The sequence below is a fragment of the Pteropus medius genome, unplaced genomic scaffold (assembly GCF_902729225.1).
Source record: "Pteropus medius unplaced genomic scaffold, Ma_sr-lr_union100, whole genome shotgun sequence".
NCBI lineage: Eukaryota > Metazoa > Chordata > Mammalia > Chiroptera > Pteropodidae > Pteropus > Pteropus medius.
Genome location: NW_024350319.1, coordinates 19,145,360 through 19,160,148, shown reverse-complemented (window position 1 = coordinate 19,160,148; position 14,789 = coordinate 19,145,360). Strand labels below are relative to the sequence as shown.

The 14,789-nt window shown below is 31.3% G+C and overlaps 1 protein-coding gene across 1 annotated transcript in view; it reads right to left on the bottom strand.

Moving 5' to 3' along the window:
• Positions 1-5,266: 5,266 nt before the first annotated feature.
• Positions 5,267-14,789, bottom strand: part of PKN2 (protein kinase N2) — a 130,729-nt gene continuing 121,206 nt past the window's right edge. Inside the window, exons 19-22 of the mRNA XM_039838750.1 lie at positions 12,154-12,296; positions 8,550-8,657; positions 8,278-8,358; positions 5,267-8,189 (exon numbers count right to left, since the gene is read on the bottom strand). Of these exons, the coding sequence (XP_039694684.1) occupies positions 7,986-8,189; positions 8,278-8,358; positions 8,550-8,657; positions 12,154-12,296 (536 nt within the window). The 3' untranslated portion in view covers positions 5,267-7,985. The remainder of the gene's footprint in view (positions 8,190-8,277; positions 8,359-8,549; positions 8,658-12,153; positions 12,297-14,789) is intronic.

The window sequence follows — 14,789 nt, the reverse complement described above, 5'->3', positions numbered from 1 at the left end:
AGACCTAAAATACTACCAATAACTACCTTCCAATGTACTCTACCACCATCGTATCATCTACCTCCAGATCAGATAATCACTATCTTAATTTTTGTTCAATATTCTCTTGTTTAAAAAAGAAAAACCTGTTTCATTACATTTATGTTTGATTTGGCTTTCTTTTAAACTTTTAAAAATGTTTTCATCCTGTATATAGTCTTCTTCGATTAACTTCTACATTTTGTTCTTTTGTATTGTTTTCTATAGCTGCCATTGATTTTCATTGCTTTATATTTCACAGTGTAAATATACTATATTTTACTAAACTTTTTTCTTCCATTGATGAGCATTTGGGTTTCCAGTTTTTGCTGTTACAAACAGTGCTATGAACATTCTTGTTTATGACTCTATGTGCATATGCATAAAGAGTTTCTTTGGGATACAGTACTCAGGTGGAATTGCTGGGTACAAAAGTATGTAAATGTTCAATCTTACAAGATACCAAATTATTTTCTCAAAGTGGTTTTCTTTCTTTATACTACCCACAGCAATTTATACAAATCTCATTGTTCCATCACTACCACTTGAAATGGTCAGAATTCAAAATTTTTGCAAATTTAACATGTGCCAATTTTCTGCCTTGATTTGTAGTTCCTGATTATTGTTGAGACTGGGTGTTATTGTCCATGTGAAATATATGTTCCTCTTTTGAACTTTTCTATTTTCCTTATTTTTAGAAATTTTTAATGTTAGCTATTATTTTTACATGTGATATAATCATGCAGTTTGTGCCTTTTTACTTTATGGTCTTTTGATAAAAAGCTCCTAATTTGATTATCATTGATTTATTCAAATTTCTTGCATTTCAGTGCTTTTTATGCTTTTGATCTTTGTTTTTAATTCATTTGAAATTTTTATGTATGGTGTGAAACAGAAATTCAATGTTTTTTTTTTTCACATGGATAAACAATTTTCCTATGTTTATGGAACATTTTCTTCTTCCTCCACTGAATTATCACATTGCTTTTTTTAAATATCAAAGGTTCAGATGTGCAAAATTCTGTTCCTCGCTCTCTACTGTTGCACTTGTAATATGTACCAACATTAAAATAATTGCTGCACCTTTATAATTCTGGATATCTGGTAGGACAAATTCCCTCTCCTCCTCTTTGTTCTTCAGGAATTAACTATTCTTTGATTATTCTTTTTGTTCTTCTATATGAATTTTAGAATGAGCTTGTAAAGTTTCACAAAATATTATTGGGATTTTGATTGACGATGTATTGAATCTGAATTAACTGACATACTTCATGAGATATGTCTACATTTACTCATCTTCTTCAATGTCTCCCAGTAAGTAATTTTTACAGGTATAGCACATCTTATGTTAGACTTATTCCTAGGTAACTTGGTTTTGTTGCTATTGTAAAAGTGGTTTTTTAAAAATATTATGTTTTCTGTTTGGTGATGGTGCATAGACATGTCATTAACTTCTGTATCTTCATCTTATAAACAGCACTTTAGGTAGACAATGACTGCTAAAAAATTGCAGTCTTTTGTTTTTCAAGGTAGACAATCATATCATCTGCAAATAATAACCATTTTATTTCCCCATTTTAATCCTCATATTACTGAGAGTAGCAGAGTCGTGTTGAAAAGCAGTAGTAATGACAGACATTGAATCCTGTCACAGTCATCCAAATTTTAAAGGGAATGCTTCCAGTTTCCTCATGGAATGATGACATTTATTTTTTTAAATATTGATACTATTTATCAGTTTAAGGAAACTCCACTCCACAGCAGGAATGTGATCAGCTTTTTCTAAATCTATTATTTTTTCTTCTTTAATCTGTTAATATGGCAAATAACAATTATAGATTTTCTAATACTAAGCCATCCTTGCAATACTAAGATAAGCCCAATTTACTGTTTTTCATATATTACTGAATCTGATTTAGTAATATTTTTAGTATTTTATTATCAATATTTATGAGTGAAATTTGCTAGTAACATAATCTTCATGTATGTTTTGTTACCTAGATTATACTGACTTCAAAGAATGAGTTAGGAGATATAACTTTTTCCTATCATGTCAAAAATAATCCAGACTTAGTGTTTTCTTTGTGGACTTATTTGTTATAAATTTCAGTATTTAGCATCTTCCTAGGTTAGTATTCTTTCACTTTTCAAAGATTATCTCCGCTATTTTAGTTTCAAATTATTTGCATGTTTAGTATTTTTTTCAAACCTTTGCTGTATTTGTATTTTCACTTATAAAAATAGATTTTTTGCCTTCTTTCATTTTTCATCTTTTCAGAGCTATGCTTATTTTGTTAGCATTTTCAAGAAACAAACTTTGTTTCTATTATTTTTATCACTGTTTGTTCCATTGTTCTTTTCCTAACCTGTTAAACTGAAAATTTGATCAATTTTTAACCTTTTCCTAATAAGCATTTAGTTTATAAATTTCCCTGAAGAACCACTTTTGCTATATCCCAAAATTTGGGTATGTAATGTTTTTGTTTTTTAATATTTAATGATCACAATTATTTCTTCCTTTGATCTATTAAACAGTATTTATTTTTTTAGTATACTTTAAAATTTTTGTTCTAACAAGCTAGAAAATATAATCAGTATAAATATGTTGTAATTTTCTGCAATTTGTTTTATGGCCTAGTTTTCATAAATGCTCCGTGTGTGCTTGAAAAGAATGTAAATCTCTTAGTTGCTGGATGCAGAATTCTACTTACGTCCATTGGACCAAACTTATTAATGTGTTCAAACCTTCTATTTCTGCTGATTTAAAAATGTTTGTTGTACAATAATGTAAGCAAGTTGAAATCTTCCACCTCAGTCTGTTAGTTTAAGTGGCTCTAAAAGCTTTTGTTTCATGTATTTAAAGACTATTTTATTAGAGACATACATGCTTGGAATTATCTTTTTGGTTAAACTTTTCCCAATATGTAGAAACACTACTCTTGGTGATACTCAGTTTTTATGATGGGCCTAAAATCTGTTTTGTTTAATATTTAATATTTAACTTTCAACTTCTCTATGTACTTATATTTTTGAAGTATATTTTTGCAAATATTAAAGAACCAAATTTTCATCTTAAATTTTATACCATGCCTTTAACTAGTAAGTTTCCTCCACTTACATTTATTGCGATTATAGACACACTTGAATTGACTTCTACCATTTTAGCTTTGGGTTTGGAATTTTTGTGTACTACATTCTTTGAGTGCATATCCTTGACATTCTATTATGTACATTTAACTAAAGTGAATTAAGACCTTGACACCACTACAATAAAATATTTTAGCTCTGATCTTCCCTATCTCCATTTTCTTATTACTGTTGTCCAGAACAAACTCTTCTGTTGATTTGGTTTATTTAGAGTTACCCAAGTGTTCACTATTTTATTTGTTCACAAGTCTTTTTTGTATCTTAGATCACCATTCTGGGATCATTTTCCTTCTTGTTGAAGCACTTCTTTTAGAGTAGAAAACTTGCTAGTAAACCCTCCTTTAAAAAAATGTTTATTTGCTCTCATCCTTAAAAAAATTATTTCACTTTCTACCTACATACACAATTTCAGGTTGACATTTTCTTTTCCAATGCCCTGGATGGTATTCCACTGCTACTGTAGCTATTAAGTCTCCTGTTAGTCTTTCCTTTATAGGCAATCAATCCTTTCTCTCCGGGTAGTTCTAAGATGTTTTTGGGTCTATGCATAAATTTACATTTATCTATGTATTGTACTTCTTGAATATTTTTCACCACTGGCCAATTTGCAGCCATTCTCTCTTTAAGTACTGCCTCTCTTCAATTATTTCCTTGTGGGTCTTATTTTTTTGTTTTTAACCTTTCATATTTTCCATTTCTTTATCTTTTATTTAATATTTATGAAATTGATTTTTCAGATGTGTCTTCTAGTTCTCCAGTTTTCTCTTCAGCTGACTAATCGGATGTTAACTCTTCCACTGAGTTTCGAATCTGATCAATTTTATTTTTCATTTTTGGATTTTAAAAATGTTTATTTAAAATTTCATTTTACATGTTTATCTGGTTATGTACATACACATTATATATGTAACTATTTTATATTTCTTATAAAAATTCTAACATTTTCAATCTTTTGGAGGGATGTCTAAATTTACCTTTTTTGTTAGCTCTTATTCAAGGTAGCTTGCTGTCTTTCATGGGTTTGGTGATCTCTGACAGTGTCTTACTTACTTAATCTGTGGAATTCCTATGTTCCTGTCCTAGAGAAGATTTTCTTCACACAGTATCTGATTCTACTATAGAAAGTGAGTGACTTGCAAACTAGAACTTGAGGATTTTAGAGAATTTTAGCATAGAAAATAAGTTCTACTGTTATTTCAATGTTTGTTATCCTCATAAAGTTATTGCTACAGGAATCCATCCTTGACAACTCACTTCTCCTGGATACTTGCATTTCTAAAGCCAGCTCCCTGCCATTCTGGCTCTTACCCTCTCCAACTTCCTACTTCTCTGGCCAAATCTGTGGACTCAGCTTCCAGTCTCAGTCTCTGAGTAGTCTCACTCTTGTGCTTGGGCACTCACTAACTCTTATGTGCTGAAGCCTTAGCTTGTCCAGATCCATGCTCAAGTCTGTTGGCTTGTTTTAGGGTAAGGGGTTGCTGGAGACCATGCTTAAATTTAATGAGACCAGAAATGCCTGAAATTATGCATCTTATGGAGGTCTTAGAGCTCCTAATTAGTCATGATACTAGAAGTGGAAATTATGCAAGTTTTTTTGACACTTTTAAAAAAACTTACCTCTATTTATATATACATATATTTGTAAATATATAAACACATACACAAACATAAGGCTAATATCTCAAACACTAGATTTCAAAAAAGAGCTAGAAAGGTAAATAAGAATTCTAAATTAAAATTATGATCCATGAACTGGTATTTGGTCCTCTGGGTTTCTCACACTTACCCTTAGTTTTTTAGGAAGATCAGCAGCATCTGTAAAAATTTTGTTAGATTTGAATCTATAATGCAGCATTCACCTTGTCAACATATAATGGCAATTTCTATTACGAGTCCAATTTGTGTTACAGGGATAACATAGATCATTCTATATTTCTAAAATGTTCCACCTACAATTTTTGAATAAGGTGGCTATAAAACGACTAGTTATTGGCTATAAAATGGCTAGTATTCTGTTTTCATTACCTATTTTCTGAAAGGTCAGGTCCTAAAACACAGTAAGTTAACCTCAAACAAAAGAAAAGTACATGTAATACTGGCCTTGATTTTAAGCATGAATACATATTGTTCTTTATTTGTGAATAATTTGATGCTCCCCCCCTTTCTATCCTCAATGTCTAGCACAAAGAACGCATTCCATAAATATCCATTGAATAAAAGATGCTACTAATTTTACAGGAGTAAGATGCAAAGGTTTCCCATTATTACCAATAAAGAGAACAACTTGCTTTGAATCTTCATGATTTTGCCCTTCCCCAAGACAAAAAGTACTTGCAAGAAGGGTAAGTGAAGTTAAATAGTCTTTGAGATCTTCAATATAGTAAAGCTAATGCATATTTTGACCAATAGGAAGTTTCCAAAAGGAAATAACACTTAAAACCAAAGTTACGAATTACAATCTATTTAAACTTTAATTTGTGCATTTGTGGTAATTTATGACTGCAAAACACTTTTTTTCTTAGAATGACAAAGTTAAAGGCACAATTTATTTGAATGCATAGTGTGTACCATTCTAAAATACCTAATTTCCTTACAAAGTGCTTAGCAGTCACTTACACATACAGTAATAGCAAAATATATTTACACTCTATAGAGTTAAAAATTTTAAAATCTGACTGAAAAATATATATATTTTAAAAACTACAGAAAAATTAGTGCTTTTTTTCAGCTTAATTGTGTGAATATACCCTGCCCTCTAATTTTTTTTAGTGATTGACTTCAATTAAAAAAAAATTTCTGTACAGTGTAGTTACAAAATGCTATGTCAGTTTTTAATGCTAAAAGCCTATTTTAGACATTGCTTTTTATGCATATTTGAAAACCAGAAAAGGTGAACAGACTGTACCTCAAAAATATTTAGTGTTTTTTTTTAATGCTGTGTTAATACTGTTTAAATTAAAGTCAGACAATTAAGCAAAGATCCTCTATTGTCTTTTACCAAAAGTTAATTGGCATTTAAAAATAACTTTAAACAACATATTGCTCCTTCTGTAAGATTATCTCCCAAAGGATCTTGGGTAATAATCGATTTGAAAGGAAATATGAATTATCTCTGAACAATTTTAATTGTTCTCAGAGTACAACAAAAACATGCCAAAAACACCCTGGCAAGGCTGAAATATTTGTTTTTAGCTCAACTTTCTATAAACAAATGTGCTTTCATGTTTCTCATAGGATTTAAACTTAACAATTTTAAGACATGAGATCACCGTGATTAAATGGTTAATTTCAGTTCCTGAGGTATGATGACCCTACCATGCTAAATAAGCACAGAATCAAAGGTGTTATTATTGAACTAAGGAAAAACAATGAAGTCATGGTATAGAAGGGAAAAACAAACCAAAACCAAAACCAGACCAAAACAAAACAAAACAAAACAAAACAAAACAAAATAACCCAAAGAACTCCAGGCAAGTGGAAAAGTCATGGCTTACAAAAAGACTTTCCTATAAGAGCATTAAAAAAGCCACAAAAGGATCCTCTGAAGAGTTGTAAAAAGTATTTGATCAAATTATTTTGGAGACTTTTGAGGTACAGCTTTAGTGTTATAATAATTTTTATAAAATATAGACTGTTTTATCAAAAATATTTATACATTCTGTTACAATATATTGCTTTTGCCCTTAGTGACTGCCAATATAAAATCTGGATCCAGTGGCCTACAATGTACAAATGCACTTAACGTAAATGCTGGAGTTTGAGGCGTCTGCTTGGCCACTGTACAAAAGTGATGAAGTGATGAAATTAAATAAACCTACAACACAGAATACATTACAACTTGCACATATACATGTTCACAGCATGTATACAATGATAATCCCTATGTTTTAACAAAGATATAGTTCCCTTCTACAGTAGACACAGAACAAGATGAACGAGGTTGAAAATGAACAATGAGTATCAAAAAAGGAGTAATCAGTTCACTGATTTTGGAAGAAGGTATGATTGAGCATACTGAGTGTCTAGACTTTGGGAATGCATACAGGTTTACACAGTGTCTTGGTTCTGGCTAATCAGAAGTTCTCATTCTTAAAATTTTAAGTAAATGCTGATGTTTAGTTATTGCTATTCATTTCAGCATGGTTCAATAAACAAAAATCGTTTGGCAAGTAGCTCTGTTGGAAAGCTATGAGGTTCTCTTACATGGTTGGTAAAGATAAGGCAATAAAATTTTTCTCCTAATAAATACAGAAAATTTACAAAACAAGATATCAATTCATTTCATTAAAAAAAGCCCCAAAATGTGCATTAACTACAACTATAATTTTTTGCTATTACAGTAATTTCTTTAAAAAAAAATAAGAGCATTTGCCTTATTCAAACAGAATCATATTATGTGTGAATAGTAATAGCATCCCAAGCCTTTTTTTTTAAAATACAGCTAAGTGAAGTTAACTGATTAATTTTCCTTCCACTTATGGCAGGCATATGGCAAATATAGGGACCGTAGAAGAGTGTTTTTTCCTTTTTATAAAAAATAGATTATTGATCCAAAAGTATTCACTTGTGATAGATTTTCACGGCCGACGTTCATTCAGCTTAAACTCCATGAAACTGTTTCCAGTGCTCAGATTTACGCTGAAAATACATTGAGAAGCCACTTTTCAAGAAGGTATTAGAAGTACTTTTAAACAAATCTTCATGTGTTTTAAAAAAACAAACTCAGAAGCTACTGGTGGCACAGAGAGCAAATGAAGGGTTGCTACTTTTAAGAGGTCATCTTGTGAGTCAGTCTGCTTGGTTTCACAGTGTCTAGGAACTTAACACCAATCAGCAATGTAGTCAAAATCTCTGAACATTTCCTGCTCCTCTTCTGAAAGTATCCTTGGTTCTCGAGGTGGAGTCAGAATAGGTGCTTCTGAGGTAAATTCATCATCAAAATTACTAACATCTTCCCGTCCTCTAATGGTAGGTACAAAAGGTGGCTTTACTTTTTTGTCCATTAGAGCACTCCAATCGATTAGCTGGGTTAAAAAATATAAAATGATCATTTTAATTTCCTATTCCTAATTGCTACGCTTTCGTAAACATATTTTAAACTTTCATACTTACCCGGAAAAATGGGTGCTTTTTTACATCCTCTGCATCTTTTTCACCAGCTCCAAGGCGCCTTTCAGGATTTCTTCTTAATAGCTAACATAAAGTAAAAAAGTTAAAATAAAACCAGTGACTTCATTGATAAGGATTCTCATAACTTGCAAATATTTAGAATTTTTTGGGTATGTGTTTGTCTAAACCATGCAACATCTATGAACTGAAAAACAACTGTGAAATGTTCTTCGATATAAAAAAATTTAAGTAGTTTACAAACCATTAATTCTTACCCTTCTCATTATTGAAATGGCTTCTGTAGATAAGAACCTTGGATACCTTACTTCATCATTTACAATACTGTCAAAAACCTCTTCTTCATCATCGCCAGGAAAGGGAGACTAGAAGAAATATCTTTGAGTAAGTCAAAATAAGTTTCAATACAGTAAAATCTTACCACCTATCCAAAGTACAATCAAGAACCAGGTAGTGAAAAACAAAAACAAATACAAAAAAAGAAACCCACCAAAACACCAAGCAAGGACAACAAGAAGTCAAAATAGTATCTACTACCCAGAGGATATACCATATACTTGTACTGAAATCTTCCTTAAAGATTTCACAGACCTTTCGCAGATCTTAATAACAGATTTGGTCATATCATATATCATTTTCCATTACATTTCAATCCATTCCATTTAATTTCATCCATTTATCGGGCCAGACTGTCAATATTTTGAGTGCCCACTAAATGTGGGAAATATTTACATAATAGACACAATATGCAAGAATCTCAATATTGTGGAAAGACAGAGGAAATGGGTCAGTTGAATATGGTCATAAGTGTTACGACAGAGGAAAGCAGAGTTTGTGGAAATACATCTGATATGGATGTGCTTTGAATTTCATAGTCAATAGCAAATTAATGGTTGCAAAACACAATTAGAAATTTTACAGGCATAATGACTGCACTATAAGAAACAGCTACCAACAAAATTAAACTGAAAGGAACTCAAAAAGCATATATTTCCAGGCATATTTAATGATCTACACACAATAGTTCTTAGGGCATTTCAGTAAGCAGAGCATTAAAATGATTACTCATAATGATAATAATGACTGAATCATAAAAAAAGTAGTTAAATAATATTTAGCATAACAACTTGATGTACAAAGGGATAAACTCTCAATTGTGCTGCAAATGTGAAATATGACTTATTACTTCAGAATTTCAGATGGCTGAGATAATTCCAGATGAGTGCTTACTTCTTGTACGGTATTAAAGAATAAGAACCAAGCAGCAAGTAAGATCAATGGAAAGGGAGATATCTTTGACCTGAGGAATCTGTGAAAATGAATTCAGAACTTCCTGAAGTTGAGCTGCCCCCACTCTATTGCTCATAGCTAAGATGATTCCAAACTTTTCAGTTAACAAAACTTTAGTTTATTCATTCACGTATGCAAAATATAAAAATCAAATACCTACAATGTGATACAATAGAATTTCTTTCTGAAATTGAGACAACTCGGGAAAATTCTATTTCACAAGGAATCTCAATCAGAATTTCAAGTGGTAATACAAAGTGCTTTTGTCTCCTATTTGATCAGTCACTTCTGTATTTGAAAACTGTCACTCTATAAGTCCCTGAGTAGTGAAGATCTTCATATTTGTTAAGATAAAGTTCCTTGTTTCTGCAAATAGATTATAAGCTAAGAAGGCTAACAACAAAAGGCTAACAAATGTATTTTAAGCACATATAATAATGCCAATAGTCTGTTCAGACATCAAGCATCTAACTCCAGTATCTAAGGTTACTTTCAACTTCTCTGATACCTTTATTCTCATTTGGCATTGGGAAAGGAGACCTGGTACAGTAGTTTTTTCCTGGAGTCTTTCCAGTACTCCAAACTTGTACAAATACAAATACAATTTTCAAATGCAAACTGAATATGCATGATATATCCAGTGAGTTTTCAATTATTTGTAATACTAGAGAAATTAGATATAAACTTTTGCCAAACCTTGCTTTTATTATAAAAAATAATTACTGCTAAAACTTCACCAATGCTATAAAATTATAAACTATACTGATGAGTTTTAAGTTTAGTTCTTTTCCCAACTACCCTCTTTTGGAGTTGCTAAGGAGAAATGAAATTGCAAAAAGGAATTGCGAAGGAATAGCTGACTCCACTGTCTCTTATCTCCTAGTAAGTAAGAGCTTAATTAATTAGAAGCTCTTTTAAAAAATATGGAAGAGAAGCTTCCTCACTGTTCACTGCCAAATCCTCCAGTCACCTTAGAATAGGAGGAAATAGAATCAACTGGCTCTTAATTCTGTAATATTTTGTAATTAACTCACTTTCTTTGCAGGTCATCCCTAATATGGAGGGTAAATTTTAAGTAAGCATATAATTTTTGGTAACTTAATTCAATCTCATACGTAACTGAATACTACATTTGAACAAGTGACAAAAATGTTACTTTTTAAAAATTTTTTTTAAAGGATTTCATACTTTTTAAAGGATTTCAAGTATGCCAGAGCTTACAGAAACAACTATTATGAGCTCTTCTGGCACTCTTAGAAAGTAAAGCCTACAGTGGATTAAGGATAAAAATACATCTTTCCACCCTAAAACACCACATAGTGGCTTTTCTAAATAGAAGTAAAAAATTCAAAATTGGACCACTGGTTGTAAGAACAGAAACAAGGTTGGGTTGATTCAGTATTCTATCCTGGAGGCAGCAAAGCATAATGGTTTAGAGATAGGTTCTGAAGTCAGAGAGCCAGGGCTAAAATCCAAGCTCCAACAAATGAGACCTGTGTGTGACTTTAAGCAAGTTATTAAAAACCTTTTTGTCTCCATTTATGCATCTGAAAATGGGCATATGATTAGTGCTGAGCTCATTAAAGGCTGATGAAAATTAAATGAGCTAATATTTATAAAGCACATAGAATAGTGCCTACCACATGATAAACATTTTAATTAGCTATTCCTTTCCCTCTTTTTCCAACTATTCATTCCAATTTGACATACCAAAAGAGGCTATCATCAGGGTAAACTGAAATCATCTGTTTGTGATAAGCGCCACTACATGACAATCACAGAGAAAAATTTTAGAAATTTCTAACATTCAGTAATTTGGTCATTCATTCATTCAATTACTAATTTACTGATGCCAAGAATGTACAAGAAAGGCTATTGGCATTAGAGAAACAGCAGAACAACGAACCAATCCCATAAGATAATTTTTCGTTCATCTCAAGTTCATGAAGCCCCTCTAAGTAGTTTTCAATTACTTGTCTAAATAATGACAATTCCACCCTAATTTATTATTTTCATCCATTTATAATAAAATAGATTAGCCTCTTATTACTGCTTTATTTATTAGGTATAATTCACTGTTTCCTATGCATGGACAACTAACTAAGTTATCCCAGAAATTTATTTCAAGTTAACCTAAAGAAAATAGCAGGAAAAAAAAGTTAATCTTTCCAATTCTGCTGTATCATTTTTGAAAGTAACATTTATTTTTGACCAAGGTAAAGCTGACTTTTCTTTACAGATATAGAGGACATTCTTTTTATGAGTCTTTTTGCTATTCTATTCCTTATGAAATGATTAGTTATATTATTAGATCTTAAAATCATAAAACTATAGCAATACCAAATATGAAGAACTATTTTCAAAGTACTGACAATGCATTCCACAGATAATATAAAAAATCTAAGACAGAAAGTGAAGGTACTATACAATCATAGGCAATTTTTAGTATATTATATTTATAAAACTTAAGTTCTATTTATACAGGAGACATATTAAATGGTTTTACAAATGACACTTTGTTCTTTCAATCCTCTTTCTCCTTTTCTTTCTCACCTATTTTATACTGCTTACCTCACCAACAAGCATTTCATATATAAGTACACCAAGGCCCCACCAGTCTACAGCTCTTGTATAAGATGTTTCCGTTAATACTTCTGGGGCAAGAAATTCAGGAGTGCCACAGAATGTGCTTGTTCTATCTCCATATCCCATTCCTGAAAAAGGTAAAATTTAAATATTTGTTAGCAAAGAAAAAATCCAGCATAAAAATTAGAAGATGTCCTTAAGAAACAAAACTAAAGTTGCATATTAGTGCGTGATGACAAAACTCAAGATATACCAAAGATTTTTAAAGAAAATGTTAAGTACTGGTATAGAGAAGACTCTGTAATAGCAACTTTACTATTTAATTAAAGAGTAAAAATAAATAAAATTTCCATACTTTTATTTACTTACTTATCTTTTCCTTCTTGTCATTAAAGTGATGCCAAGAAGTCGTAACAAAAGGAATTGCTTCTGAGCTTCAATTTCTATCATCTTTTCAATTCAATCTTTTAAATAAGTTTACTTGCTTCATTATAAAAATAACATTAAGTATAATTTGAAAAATACTAAACCGCAACTCTTGGAAAATCGAGTTGACCAAACGTGTAATATAATTTAGATACGGTATTACTATTTTAGCTAACTAATTTTCAAATATATGTTCCTCATAAGTTGCTAATATATGTTCCTCATAAGTTGCTAATATATTAATCAAATATATATTCTACATGTTGAAGATAATGTCAATGTATTCTAGAGTTAAAAGCTCATTATAAACGTCTTATGAAAAAAACTAAAAGCCATTCATTGCAAATTTAAAAAGGTATACATTTATAATGACTGAAAAACAAATTTGTAAGTCTACAGACCAAGACTTGAAGGGCTTAACTAAATACATTATTAGTACATTAGGGTAGGGGATTTTTTTTTTTTGAAAAATTTCTTTAACATTTTTATATTGTTTTTTTTCCTTCAACAAAATATTATTTTTGAAAAGAGTTAATATAATATCTGTGTAAGTTCTATACAATCCTTTAAAATGACTTGGTCGAGATTAGGAAAAAGTTAACAAAGATGGAAAAAGAACTAAAGTTTCTTGATTTTTATTCTGCGCCCTCATCACAACTAGAGCATATTATATATGTCATACTTTTTTTCTCCTTGTGTTTTTGAATAGTAATATTATTATGTACTATGTATATTTTTATGATAATGAAAAAAACACATTTAATAAGTGTGGTTATTGAATACATATTTTCTTAATACCTATTATGTTCTAGGTATCCATGCCAAGTGTTGGGAACATAAAAATGAGAGTAAGACACCATTCTTGTCTTTAGAAGTGTACATGAAACCAGAGGAAAACATATATACTGATAATTTTATAATGATATGGAAAGAGCAAGATATTATAGAAACAATGAAAAAGAAGGACTCCTAAAGCTGACGTGGGGATTTGAATAGGAAGAGAGGAGTCTCAGGTAACTTATATGGGCAGGTGACACCTGAGTTGAGTCTGAAGGATGACCAGACATTAGTCAGTAAATAGAGTTGGGATGGGTGATAGTGGTAGAAAGACAAAGACTGTAAGCAGTCCTTTGCTGCTGAAAGCAGAAAGTACTAGGTAGACACCGCCAAGAGAGCTGGCTGGAGAGGTTGGCAGGTAGACAAGGAAGGGCACTGTATATCACATCTTAGCCACTGAAGGATTTTCAGCAGGGGAGTGCCATGGTCAGATCTGTATTTATGTGGGCTCTTTAAGCATTTTGGCAGTCACATGGCAGACCGATTTGAGAGAGAAAAAATTAGAGATGGGAAAGGTAAAGAGGCTATGAAAGTAGTCTTGTCAAAACAAGATGATGGTTGGCAGTGGTTGAGGGGAAATAAAATATTTAAGATACATTATGGAGGTGGATGTCAGCACAAATAGGATTAACTGGATGTGGAAAGTAAAGAAGAGGACAGATTCCATGGTAATTCCACATTTTCCAATTGGAAGACTGAGAGGATTATAGCACCATCAACTATGAACTAGATTATCTGAGGAAAAGAAACCATTTTTGTTTGTATAGCATTTGAGGTACTTATTGACTATTCAGGTAGAGCTGTCTAGCAGATAGTTGAATATATATGCTAGGAAAGGAAATAATAGATGTAGGAATCACTAGCATATAGTTGGGAGTTAAAAACTAGCAGTGAAGTGCAATGAGCTAAGGACAGATTCTAAGGAACAAAAGCATTTAAAAATCAGCGGTCCAATACAGAGAAGTCCAATAACAGAAAAAAAAACAAAAAACAACTTTTATTGGATTCAGTAATTAGGAAGCTAGTGGGTAACTAATGGATATATACTTACGAAGTTAATAAATAAATTAACTTAACTACTTATTAATTGAACATTCACTGAATACTGAAGATGTGCCAAGCACTATCCTATATGCTATGGAAACAAAGATAAATAAGAAACAAGACACTACCAGTGTAAAGGGAGAGATTGACAATGTTTGTTATAATACATTAAATGTAAAGATAAGAATACCTATTTACTATATGTTAGGCACTGTGCTACATATTCAAAATATTCCTAAACAAAAACTGTATTTATTTTATAGCTGAGGAAATGGACTCAATGAGATTATAAGTATCTCATCCAAAGACACAGA